The sequence below is a fragment of the Trichosurus vulpecula genome, chromosome 9 (genome assembly GCF_011100635.1).
Source record: "Trichosurus vulpecula isolate mTriVul1 chromosome 9, mTriVul1.pri, whole genome shotgun sequence".
Taxonomy (NCBI): Eukaryota; Metazoa; Chordata; class Mammalia; order Diprotodontia; family Phalangeridae; genus Trichosurus; species Trichosurus vulpecula.
The window spans coordinates 111089953-111103832 of NC_050581.1; the positions used below are offsets into that span (position 1 = coordinate 111089953).

Genomic DNA, 13880 nt, shown 5'->3' on the forward strand with positions numbered 1-13880 from the left:
TTTAGTGAGAGCTCTGCAGTAGCTCAGCTTTGCTTACTAAAGCATTTATGTAAATTTCTATGCTTGAAGGAGGGCTGCATAAATTGCACTGGCATGCGGCCCACTGGCCACATTTTGGACAGCCCTGATCTAAGCCAAAACTGAGGGTCTATGAAGAGAAGTGGCACAGCAGGTCTAGGAAGTTAGACTTAACCCCTTAGGTTTCTCCAAACTTTGGGATTCTTTTCCTGCCCTCACAGAGTTTTCAACTTAGCAGTGACAATATAAACAAACTCCACTAAATCAGTAAAAATGCCAATAATTCTCCTTGGATTACCAAAAAGTCTGAATCTTTTAAAAGAGAAATACAATAGACAGTGAGCTGGCTTTGACACCAGGAAGACTTGGGTTCAAGTGCTGCATCCAACATCTACTGGCCATGTGACCCTGGACAAGTCACTTCTCAAGTAGAGTTCCAGGCACTAAGAGATCAGCAGAGGAGGAGCATCCTCACCTGAAATTACAACTCCATTCTGTATAAGATAATTCAGAGATAGCCTGGCAAGATGAACAGAGAGCTGGCCTTGGTGCTGGGGAGGCCTGGAACACACAAGCTGTGTGACCATGGATTGGTCACCGGGGCTTTCAGTGCTTCCAGCAATTGTAGAAGTTGCTAAGTTACAAAACCGTAACTGGTCTGTCCTGGTGGAGAAAGCTCTGTGCGGGAGTTCCCCACGAAGATAAACTAGATCCAGATGAGGACTGCCATCAGTCCTACCCTTCAACAAATTCAAACCAGGGTAACAAAAGTTTGCCTACAAAAAAAGTCCTTTGGGGGAATCTATTCTGAAACAGATAAGCAGATAAGAATGATTCATAACGAGCACCTCCATTGTTCCTTATGTTTTTGAATAGCTAGAAAACAGTGCTAATTGGAAACCCTCCCCTCTCACACACATCGTGTTTGTACTGTGAATTTAAAATCAGAGATTGTCACTTCTTTTATCAAGTCCAACTGCTCTTGGCAAATGAGTCATCCCAGTTGAATCTATTAGGAGGTTCCGTATGGGTAGAGGATGTTGTTTGTTGAGGTTTCTGATGATGTCCTGAGTTTAGGCCTTCCAATAGGGTAGCATTCATTTAAAATCTCTTTCAAAGGGCTCTTTAAAAAAAGCCAAGCATTCAGTTTACCTTCGATATCTGGAAGAATATAGAATCTAAACCCAAGGGAACTTAGGCTGCTCTGTCACCTCCTCAGAGTATGTTTTTTCTTTTCCCATTCAGATGAAATGCCATTAAACATTTATTTTAAATCTGTTCCCAACATGAATTATGGAGGTAAGGCTGAGAGGTGGGAGGAGGGGTAGTACTGAGGCATGAATACTGTGAAGCACTCAGTACTTGTTCAAGAGGGATCTTCATTATTAAGTGCTAAGGAAGTGTGTTCCCAGGTGCCAAAAAATAGTTTTCCCACTACTGTTCTTAGCAGGTAGGAAGTTTAAAATCCAAGCATGGGGATTGGCAACTGAGATGACATAGTAAGTTTCTCACTCGGCAAAAATTAGGTCAGGAAAGAGGGAAAATTAATGAAAAAACGTGCTTAAGTCACAGCAGACCCTGGATGACGTTACCTGCTGTCCATTCACCCCTTCTTCCTCTTTCTAGAGAAAAATGCGATATGTTAACTGAAACCCTACTTCTAAGGAAAACTCATTCATCCTCCACTGATTTGGGATTTGGCTCCAAGACCCTATACTGATATAACTAAATATTCACTTATCTTTAGAGTCCAGTGAGATATCATTCACTGTAAATCAGTAAGAAAGGTGGCCCCAGGGTGCCTGGAGCTCAGGGTTTATAACTGTGGTCTCTAGCGTAGCCCTCTGGAGTGGGTGGTCTTGGTATATATGTCACAGAATCGCAGAATCTAAGAGTCAGAAGAGACCATGGAGCTTCTAACTGTATAGGAAACCTTGCTATAGAACCTTTAATAAGTAGTCAGTCAGCCTTTGCTGGCTCTACTGAAGTGGAACTTACTACCTCCCAAGGCAGCCCATTCCTCTTTAGAAAGGTTCTCAATGTTAGTAAGTTTTTCCTGATATCAGACCAAAATCTGCTCATCTGTTACTTCTACTTGTGGTTCCTACTTCTACCCTCTGAGGCCAAACCGAACAAGGTGAATCTCTCATACAACGGCCCTTCAAGCACTTGAAGACAGCTATCATGTTCTCCCCAATTCTTTTTATCCAAGGGAAGTGTTCCAGTTCCTTCATATGGCATAATCTAAGGCCTTGCAACAATTCTGGAGGCCCTCCTCTCCTTGCCATCTTTCCTAAAATGTATCCACACTCCCCAGCGTACTATTGTTTCTTATCTTTGTATCCCTAGAACCAAGCATGTTACCCTACCCATGGCTGATTTAACTGAATGAAATGAATGACTAAAGGTTAGCTTCAAGAGAAAGCAATGGATGTACCAGGAAACCATTTTCAAAGTAGAGATGCATGAGAAGAGATTTGAGAAGATAAGTTTTTTGAATCACAATGAAGTAATTCCAAAGAAATAACTTCTCTGCAATTTGATAACTAATGTGACAAGGATGAGATGACTTATGTCAGCTTCCCTGTCAGAGATAATTTGAGAACTATACCAGAAGTGTGTAGGTCCTTCCAGGAAAATCTCTCCAGATTCAATTCCATCTGATGATGATGATGTTGGTGAAGCTGGTTCTCATTCCAGAGTGCTTTGCACTATTCTCTAGTGCTTTACACAGCCCTCTCCTCACAATAATCCAATGAAATAGGTACAAAGTGAAGTCAGTTTAAGAGAAATAGTGACAAATTGCTAAAGAAAAATGTTTTTATTAACCTAGAAACAAGATCCCAGAAATACTGAATATCATTTCTTGTACTTGGAGCTTGACAAGCAGACCTAGACAAGGATTTTGTCTTGATGGCGGAAAACACTTTTGAAGAATGTAAAAAATGCTTTCAATTTATCCTTTAGTAATCTAAAATAATTTACTGTGGAACTGATTCAATATGGAATCAACTAATTTTGCTGGATTACTTTTTTTTGGGGTGGGATGATATTTTCAAATAAGGTAAATGACTCTGAAAAACTTCCACAAGAAATCTATTCTCTATGATGTATGCAGCAACCCAGTTCCTAGATATTACATTAACCTGAAGCTTACAGAGTAATGATAATATTACATTTCTCTAGCATTTTAGGATCTACAAAAAACTCTTGCCTGACAAAAACCTTGAGAGTTGAAGTAGCGCAAATATTACTGTCCCTATTTTAACTGCAAGGACACCGAGGCTCAGAAAGGTTATATAACATGCCCAAGGTTCCAGTGGAAGGTCTGAAAGCCATGTCTTCTGTCTACAAATCTAGGATTTTCCACCACACTCTATCAACTCCTTGAAATAACCCATTTATATAGGCCTTTTAAAGGTTTGTGAAACACATTTTGCAATGTGGTTTTTACATATTTTTGGAATATCACCTTAAAAATTCAGATATCTAATAATCTTGAATAATTACTTTTTTTCCCTGCTGTCTGGGAAGCAGACCTTTGGCTTTCCAATAGTTTATTTTAGTGAAGCTGAAACCCATTTTTTAGCTGTTTGGGCCCAAATTATAGTCATCTATCTATTTAGCTAGGGCTGATAGCATCAGTGAGGCTCTGTTTGGCCAGCATAAGAAATTCTAAAGGCCCAGAAACCAGCTAGAATTCAAGTGACTAATGAAAATACTGCAGGATCAAAATTACATGTCCAGTAGCTGCTGATGCTGCATCCATTTTTCTGGATGGAATTAAATCATAGAATTTAGATGTGGAAGGGACCTTAAAGGTCATCTAATCTAATTTCCTCACTGTACAGAGGAGGAAACTGAAGCCCAGAGAGGTTGAGTCAGTCTCACAAAGGTAGTAAGTGGTAACAAAGGGAGTAAGTGGTAGAATCAGGATTCAAACCCAGGCTCTCTGACTCTGAATCCAGTGCTCTTCTTCATGCTGTAGTTAATAGAAAAGACAGATAAAAGCAAGGAAAATGAAACAGCAACTCCTAGAGTCTGGTGACCAAAGGAAAAAAAAAGAATAGTCCCTGCCTTCAAGGAGGTTAAACTCCACTGAAGAGATTTTGGGTAGATTCAGAAAAGTAAATATAAAGTAACAAAAGCCATTTCAAGAAGAAGCAAGCACTAACAACTGAAGAAGGTTTTGAGTGAGAGGTGGAAGTCAGGAAGTCTATAAGGTAGAAGTGAGGAGTGAGTATATTCTGGATAAGAAGGACCACTTGTGCCAAGGTATGGAGGTGGAGATGGACTGTTATGTCCAGGCAGCAGCTAATAGACCACTTTGACTAGAAGAGAGAGTATGTGAAGGACAGTTATATGAAATAAGACTAGAAAGATAGGTGAGAACCAGATCAAGGAAGTCTTTAAATGCCAGGCTGAGGTATTTTTATCCCAGAGGCAAGAGGTAGACATTGAAGATTTTTGAGTAAGAGAGTGATGTAGTTAGATCTGTGTTTTAGGAATAAGCATTATGGTCAGCTGTGTGAAGGGTGTATTGAAGAGGGGAGAGACTGGAAGCAGGGACACCAATTTGGAAACTACTGCAACAACTTAGGTTAGAAGTGATGAGGGTTAATCTTTCACAACATGACTGTTATGGAAGTGTTTTGCATAATGATACATGTGTGGCCTATGTTGAATTGCTTGCCTTCTTAAGGAGGGTGGGTGGGAAGGGAAGAGGGGAGAGAATTTGGAACTCTAAATTTTAAAAGCAGATGCTCAAAAAAAAAAGTTGTTTTTGCATGCAACTGGGAAATAAGATGGGCAATGGGGCATAGAAATCTATCTTGCCCTACAAGAAAGTAAGGGGAAAGGGGATGGGGGGTGGGAGTGGGGTGACAGAAGGGAGGGCTGACTGGGAAACAGGGCAATCAGAATATATGCCATCTTGGAGTGGGGGGGGAGGGTAGAAATGGGGAGAAAATTTGTAACTCAAAAATCTTGTGGAAATCAATGCTGAAAACGAAAAAATATTAAATAATAAAATATGGAATTCAAAAAAAAGTGATGAGGGTCTGAACTAAGAGGCTGTATGAATTGAGAGAAGGGACAAATGTGAGAGATGCTATGGAGGAGGAAAGGTTAAGACTTGGTAGCTGACTGGCCAGGGGTTGGGGGAGAGGAAAGAGTCAAGAATGACTTCAAGGCTATGAATTGGAATGACTAGAATGACTAGATGGTGGTGACCTCAATTGAAATAGGAAGGATAGGTTTTTGGGGAAACAGAATGAGTTCTGTTTGGGACATATTTAGTTTGAAATGCCTATCAGACATCCCTTTGGAAATATCCAGCAGTTAGTTGATAATGTTGTACGGAATTCAGGAGACAGATTAGGCTTGGTACTCATCTGCACAGAGATGATAATTACACCCACACTAGCTGATGAGATCACCGAAGGAAAGAAAGCCTATTAGGAGGGAAGGGAAGAGAACCCAGGACAGTGAAAGGTACCTAGTACCACTAAAAATTTAAGTGGAAGCATAGATGTTCCCAAACCAACCACCAGCTATGACAGAAATTATTCAGAGTTCATGATACTTACCTCCAGCTTCCTCCTTTGTTCACCAACAGTCTCAGAGACAGGACTATTTGGCACTGTAGTCTGCATAAGGAAACACTCTTTGCAAACACGACTCTGACGACTATTGTCTGCCTTGAATTCTGAGCACTTCCCACAAATCACCTGCATCAAAGTGATGACATATTATTAGAAATGCTGAATATAAAGAGATGAGAAGGAAGAAAATTTGAAAAATCATGGAAAGGAGAAATATTGCTCTGCTAGGATCATAAAAGTTTTTCCTATGTCAGTACACATTCATTATCCAATATGAATTGCAGTCAGTCAAAGAAATAAAGATATCTTTTTGATGGCTTATACTTACAGTTAAAGTATGAAAACAGTTTGATTTGGTGGACATTATTCTAAAAATCTATCTACTTTCCTGCCTTAGTAAAAAATAACCTTCATGGTGACAATCAAAATGCTCAAAGAGGAAATAAAAGGCCTTTGTGTCTCTGTCCTCTGCATCTTTCCTAACCACGTTATATGCTTTCCCCAACACTTCTCTTAAAAGCTCTGGGATAATGGAGAAAAGGTGTCAATTCTTGATGCTCCTTGGCTAGGGCAAGAAGAAAGATGATTTTCAGTGAAGTCCCACTGACCTTCTTGAAGGGTTAAGTCATTGGTTATTCTTAGAATTGGGAGGGGGATGGGAAGAGAAGGGGAAAAAAGTCAGGCTTCCATAAGCTAAGGGGCCCTGGGGAAACATGAATTTAAAGTTGGAAGGAACTTTAGAAGTCATCTAGTCTCCAAGTGTCAGTGTAACTGGGAAATGTTTAACAAAGTAAATAAAAATATAATGCAATATGGATAATGTTACTTTGTGGTTTTCTAGGTCAACATGTATCCAGCAGGGATCTGTTTCTATTTGAGTGGGAGTTTATTGATCTAGTCTAACCCTCTCATTTTATAGACTAAGGTCCAAAAAGGGGAGGTGACTTCCCAAAGTTATAAAGGTAGAAAGTGACAGAGCTAGGATTTGAACCCAGATAATTTGACTCCAATTACAATATCCTTTGTACTGAAATACTTTACCTTCCTAAGGAATCCATACCTATGGATTATGTTCATCTGGAGTGATAGGATACATAAAAGCACCATTTTCAGGTTCTAATAAGGGAGGGTCCCTATCTTTTACACTTCCCTCAAATTGTGAACAGCCTCTAACTAGGAGCAGGACTACCTTGGAACATGTGGGGAATGATAATAATTTACATTTATACAATGCTTTACTATTGACAGAGTATTTGGGGATGTCATTGATTCATGTGAAGTGAATGTCTTTGCACAAAAGAAGAAATGGGAGCGAAAGCTGGGTTCTCTTTAGTATGGGCCTCAACTGTGCCACGTTGCCAAGTAGGACATGGCATTTCCCAGAGTCATTTGGGATACAGGCTCTATGGCCAGGCTGGAGACAATGTCCTGACTACCCAGAGAAGAAACAAAGGATAAGCCTAAAGTAAGTAGGGTACACTCCCCTGTCATGTTCTCAGCATGTCAGGAGGACAGAGGGAATTGCACTGGGGTTAGTGACAGAGGACTCTCTTCTTTTCTCGCTAATTTGCTGTCCCCACCACTGGACGAGCAGTCAAAACATGTGGCTTTTGAACCTTAATCTGCTCCTCATTGCTTTATGGCCTCGGGCAGGGCCCTTTGCCTCTCTGGACCCCAGTTTCCTCATATGCCAAATGAAGGTGTTGGATTGAGTGATCTTTAAGGTCTTTTCCATTTTTATGACCCTAAGTATACAATCTTGATCAAGGTATGAAACTATTCGGTTCTTGTCCCAAACGAGTTTGTACCCATAATATCCCATATAACAGGGTCCCTCATCTGTTATTTCTTCCACATTTACATGAGGCCCGCCCTTACAAGATCTCCACTTACCGTTTCCAGTCTCTGAAAGGATGGAAGGGGCTAGTGTATGCTAGGATTGGCATCAAATTCATCCATAATTTGGAGGCTGAGACTTCCCTCAAAATGCTTCCTCTCAGTAGATATTTGGACAGTGGTATTTAATTGCCTTACTAGATCATTGTATATTTTCCTAGTACAGATACTGTAACTAAATATCCACATTACAGGTCAGGTCTAGATAAGCAACATGAGTCAAGGTCTTAATGACTTGGTCTCTATCTTTCAGAATCAGACTGCTTAGCTGCACTGTGATTTCCACCCATAATACACCCAAGGTATAAGTGAAACACTCCTTTCAAGAATCTTTTCTTTTTTAAGCACTAAAAGACATCTTCAGGAGGTATACAGGTATATCTTGCCTAATGTCATTAATAGGTTCTTTGAAAACATGTTAGGTGAAACAACATTTCTGGGTGAAATTAGTTAACAGAGTTGAATGGCACAATCTGGTACATCCTCAGTAAAATGAGCAGGGGCTAGGAAAGGTGGACGCTGCCTTGGTAGAGTCAGGAAGAAAATAAATTTGGGTAGGAGTATGGAAACAGGAGAAGCCTCCTAGACATGGGGCTGTGCAGGTAAAGGAACTTAAGCAAGGCATAGAGTTCATTTATTCTTAGGTGACTGGCCTATTATCCTTATAGCAGGGGTTCGGATACTGTGATAGAGCTTACAAAATGACACTTTTCAGGAGTAATGTTATCCAGGATATGCTTATAAAAAGATCTGCCTTGGGACTTTAAAGAATTTGGGTATCAAAAGTCCTTGCTTTTGTTAAGCTCTCTTGGGGGTGAGCCACCTCACCATCTCTTCACATTCAATCACGGTATGTGAGTCTTCATTCATGTTCCCTTTGCTGTGAAAGCCCTTGCTCACAGCTAGCTTGCCATTTTTTATTTGTTTTTTAAAAAATTAATAATGTATTTAATAAGTAAATAAAAATTAAATAAGTACATAAAGTTTCAAATAAAAGTTATTTACATTTTGATAAAATAAAAAAAACTCTGAAAAATAACAACTGATCCGTTCTGTACCCATTTCTGATTGTTTTTTCCTTCACACTCATGGTCATTGCAAACCTTATTCTAGTCCCGCTTCTTCTGCTTTGTATTACTTCATACGTCTTTTTACATTGATTTGATTCTTTATATTTGTCCTTTTAAAAAAACCGTTAAAATATTCCATTACCATGATACAATGCAACTTGTTTCACTTGTATTCAGTCCTGCAAACGTAAATTGTTTTCAGTTTTTCCCTACTGGCATAGACGATAAGATCTGGCCTCAGAATCAGGAAGACCTGGGTTCAGATTCTGCTTCTGATACAGAGTGACTGTGTAATCACATTTAACCTCTCAGTGCTCTGGGCATCTCTTCAAGACAGGGGTCTTAACCTTTTTGTGCGTCATGGCTTCCTTTGGCCATACGGAGAAACCTTTGGACCCCTTCTTAGAATAATGTCTGTGGCCTGCACTCATAACTAAAAGACATGCTAAATTTCAGTTAGAGGTTAGTGAAATTGAAGGATGTTATTTTTTTCCCCAAGCAAGTTCACAGACCTCCTGGAATCTCTCTATGGACTCCAACTTAAGAACCTTTGATCTAAGACTGTTAGCTGCAGAGAAGGTGCCTATCTGCATTAATAAAATCACAAGTCCAGTTCCTATCTCTAGATATAAATAAAGCTGCTATCCAGCCCTTTTGCTTTCCTAATTTTTTTACTATACAAAAGAACCGCAGAAGCAGAAAGAGAAAGAAAAAGATAGCAGCTGCCAGCTTGTAGCATGGCAGCAGAGTACAGGGGAGAGACAGACTGCTAGCCTTGGAGCTGAATCCAAATCCTGCTTTAAACATATACCAGCTTTGTGAGTTTGAGCAAGTTTTTCTGAGCCTCAGAGTCCTCATCTGTACAAAAGAGATAATAACATCTCTAGTAGCTATCTCGTAGGATTGCAGTAAACGTCAATAAGATAGTGCATATAAAATGCCTTGTAAATTTTAAAGTGTTCTATACATGCTAATTATTATTATTAGAGATCTACACTTGTGGCCTTCTAAAAGCAACATTCTCTAAGCAGAAGGGAGAACTTTTCCCTCTATGTGAAGAAGAAAACAACCTTCTCCCTTTAGCCTCAGCCTTTTGAAGTCAGAGATTGAGACTCAAAATGTGTTTTGAGACATTGTTTAGCAGCTATCATACACTAAGTGTTAGAAATAAATTTCTAGAAGATAGCAAGTTTTTTGAAAAACTTCTATGCAGTAGCTTCACCACAGCTAACCCTGGGCAGCTCCAAATAAACATGCAGTCAGACTCATCGGACTCATCATCATCACTGGGGTGCTGCTCCTAAAACTAAGGTCATGCATTTCAGTCCCAGGACAAGGGACCATCAGTGTTTGCCTAGGAAAGATCTCTTGTTCTCTGGTGGTAGTAATGAAATGAAAGCAGGAAATGTGGTTTCATCCTAAAAAGGAGCCTAAGGTAACCCATCTGTAGAGGGTCTTATCTGTTCTTGGGGCTAACTTATTGATTAGATTTGTTTGCCGATCTTCAAAATGGGATAACCTTGGTTGAATTCTAAATTGTTAATAGCTTAATTCCAAACACATTTTCTCAACAACATCTATTCCACGGGGACAATTTTTTGTTTTAACATTAAACAATGATGTGACAGTCTGCCTTTGGGAGAAAAAAGATTTTAATGACTTGAAACTCATAAATAAAGATTCAAAAATGTCCACTGCAAAGTAATAAAAGCTAGTCTATCTCTGAAGAGTAGCATGTGCATCAGGGAAAGCAGAAATCTGGACCTGTGCCCAGTTTAGCCTTTAGGTACTGGGGGCATTCAGCTGAAATGGAATAAGGGCTTGTGCCCATCAGAGCGCTTTCCTTAAGATTCCTTTGCTCCAGATTCAATCTATTTTATGTCCTTTCTAGGTCCAAAAACATTAATCTCCCCTGTCTCTCTCCCTTGGGCCTCTAAGAAACAATAATAACTAACATTTCCATAGCACTTTAAGGCTTGCATGTGAATATACATAAAGCCCTTTACATATATTGACTCACGTTATCCTAACAGATATCCTATGCAGTAAATACTCCCAGTATCACTACCACCCTTTCAGAAGTAAGGAAACAGATTCAGAGGCCATAAATGCCAGTCACAAAGCTGGTCCATGTTGGAGATAGATTCACAACCCAACCTCCATGTTCAGCCCTTTCTGAACTATGCCTAGTTCACCTCTCAACCAAGTTGTCTTGATTCAAACTCTAGTCCCAAGGCTGAGCTATCTTGACTGGAGACTAAGAGAATGAAGACACATTCCCCGAGCCTACTATGCCTAGCTGGCCCCAGACCAAACTCTGCTTCATTTCATATTCTACACAGCTGTCCACCTTCCCTAAATCCTAATTTCAGCCCTTCCAAAATCTCAGCATTAGTTCTTTCTCATTCTAATGAACATATTTTTTTTTAAAGCAAGAAAGTTGAACCAGGGGAAAAATAATGAAGGCAAATATCATTCATAGAAATAAGTCTTGAGTCTGATTTCTACTTATAAACTTTTCCTTCAATCCGGTACATTTATATCTAGAGTCCTGACAGAGAAAGAGTGAAAACTTAAAAGGAAATGAAAACCTTACTCATGTCTTTGTCAGTCCACATTGCCCCTAGGAAGTTTCATGGGGCACTGAGACATTACGTCTCAGTGACTTGCTAAGGGTCACAGAATTAGTAGGTGCTAGAGATAAAATTTGAACCTAGGTCTTCCTAACTCTGTGACTAGCTTTCTTCACTATGTCAACTTGCTTTTCGATGTATATAGAATATAACATAATTATATATACATTCATACACACCGATATATATCTATATACATACATAGTGTGTGTATGTGTGTGTGTGTGTGTGTGTGTGTATACACACATGTCACTTTAAAGTTTACAAAGCACTTTATATACAAGTGGCAGCATAGTACAGTAGATAGATGGACTGCTAGCCTTAGAGCTGAATCCAAATCCTGCTTCAAGCACATACCAGCTATATGAGTTTAGGCAAGTTTCTCTGAGCCCCAGATTCCATCTGTACAATGGGGTTAATAACACCTCATGAACCTCAATAGGATGGTATATGTAAAATTCAAATAGGGCCTCAGACACTTCCTAACTGTGTGACCCTGGGCAAGTCATTTAACCACTGTCTGCCTGTTTCCTCAACTGTAAAATGGTGATAACAACACCTACCTCACAGGGTTTTTGTGAGGATAACATAAGTTAATATTTGTAAAGCACTTTGCAACTCTTAGAGCACTATACAAATGCTAACTATTAATACAATATTGATTATTTTTTAACCACAGCCACTTTCAAAGATGAGGTACATATACTAACTTTCTCTATAATGAGATACAAACATAGAGATAGAGCTATATAGATGGCAGTTGTAGACACAGATTTAGAGACTATTATAGTTACAAATGAAGCCGTAGATACAGCCATGGACAGAGATCACCAGACATAACTTAGAGACTGAAGTACTTACAGCCCCACACTGTTTGCAGTGGTGCCGTCTTTTCGTAATTGAATTAAAGGTTTCGTTGCAGCTTTTGCAAGTTTGCTTCTCTTTGTCTCTTCTATTTTTAGAAGATTTTCTGGCGTCAAGCTGAAATGGAGACAAACAATTCAATGAGTCTATAAGTCAAGCACTGTCCAATACATTCTGTTATGGAATTCAGTTACCTTGGCAGCATTTTTCTTCTAGTTGCTTCAGATCCCCAAGATTGACCACATAGGAAAAACAGAGACCTGGTACAGACACCCTGGAGTGAGGGAGTACCCATGCAATTCTGAGCTATCAATCAGTTTATTAGGCCTGGCACTATATGGGTGTACATACACACACACAAGTATTGGGATAGTCATAGACTCAGGGAAGCAACATCAAAAAGATGAGAGAGGAGAACGGTGGCTTTGACCAATGGATATAAAAAATAAGTCCTGAGGCTTAGATACCTATGAACACTCAATTTAGGATACCCCACAAACTAAGGCAAGGGTGTAGAGAGGAGGGAGAGTGCCACTCCCTCTTCCATCCTCTCTCTCACCCTTATTTGTGACATTCTCCCCCTTTAAAGTTCGTCTGAATCTTTATTATAATTGTGTATTACCTGTATTTATATATAAGGGGAAGGTGGGACTCTGATTTCTTCTAAACTCTTTTTTTCAGTCCTGTCCCTGGTACTTAAGAGATCACTGGCATCTGCAATCTAAAGACAGCTAAATGTTCTCGTGTGTATGTATGCAGATGTGTGTGTATATACTCACACATATATGTATATACACATACACACACAGAAGAAGTAACAACCACCCAGCAAAGAGAAGTCATAAGGTCAATTTCATTCTCTTTCATACAAACACACACAGGAACACACGCAGATACAGAGACATATACAGGCACAGTCCCAGAAACAGACACAGAAAAAGAGACATACACACAGAATCTCATACACAAACATATACAGTACTTTCACCTCTGTTTAAAAGGTAAATATAAACAAGAGCCTTGAAACATGTAATGGTAATCAGGGTGGGACTTTTTTTTTTTTTACTGTTTTCCCTTTTGGAGCACTAAAGTCATCAAGTGCCTTTGATGAGTCTGGCCTTTGTTTCTTTGATTAAATCGGGAGTCTTTGATGACCTGCTTAAGAAACAAGAAGGCCTAGTTCACATGGTTGTGAGGCCTGAAGAAGCGTCACATGGTTTTGAGTCGCATGGTTGTGATACCCTTTGACCCTGAACAGGGTACATAAACTCAGAGGTTAGTGTTTTGTTTGGGACTCTGACTCACGGGAAGAGTGTCGTGTGATTTGACCAGACAAGACTCTAGGTAGCTGGTGGAGCCCCCTGGCTTTGAAAACCCAGATGTTGGTGCCTCTCTCTCTGGTAACTATGTAATTCTTTGGTCAGATATCTAGAAGCCTGTCTGTTGATAACTGTGTGTGTTTGCTCTGTTTATATTGTCTCTATATTTGCTCCGAAGTTCAGGGTGGTGGCTTTTCCCCCTGAATGGTATATGTTTATGTGTAATTAAAGCGAGACTGTTAATGCCTTAAAGTTGCTTTCCTTAGAAAAGCAGATCAAAGAACCTGTGCTAGCAGCCCTCCTGTGTACTGGTATTATTGGTCTTGCACAGCCACAGTAGCGGCAAGCAGTATTGTTGTTACAAAACATCACAACAAATCAAAAATTTCCAATGTCTTGAATATGTAATTAATGACAGTTTAATTATCCAATGAGTTCTCAAACTTCCTAAAACTCTGCTATCAAAACAAAAGCCCT

General features: G+C 39.6%; 1 protein-coding gene across 1 annotated transcript in view; it reads right to left on the bottom strand.

The window, feature by feature from the left end:
- FGD3 (FYVE, RhoGEF and PH domain containing 3) overlaps positions 1-13880 on the bottom strand; it is a 187411-nt gene that overhangs the window by 4247 nt on the left and 169284 nt on the right. The window contains exons 16-17 of the mRNA XM_036738768.1: positions 12082-12201; positions 5607-5747 (exon numbers count right to left, since the gene is read on the bottom strand). Coding sequence (XP_036594663.1) covers positions 5607-5747; positions 12082-12201 — 261 coding nt within the window. The remainder of the gene's footprint in view (positions 1-5606; positions 5748-12081; positions 12202-13880) is intronic.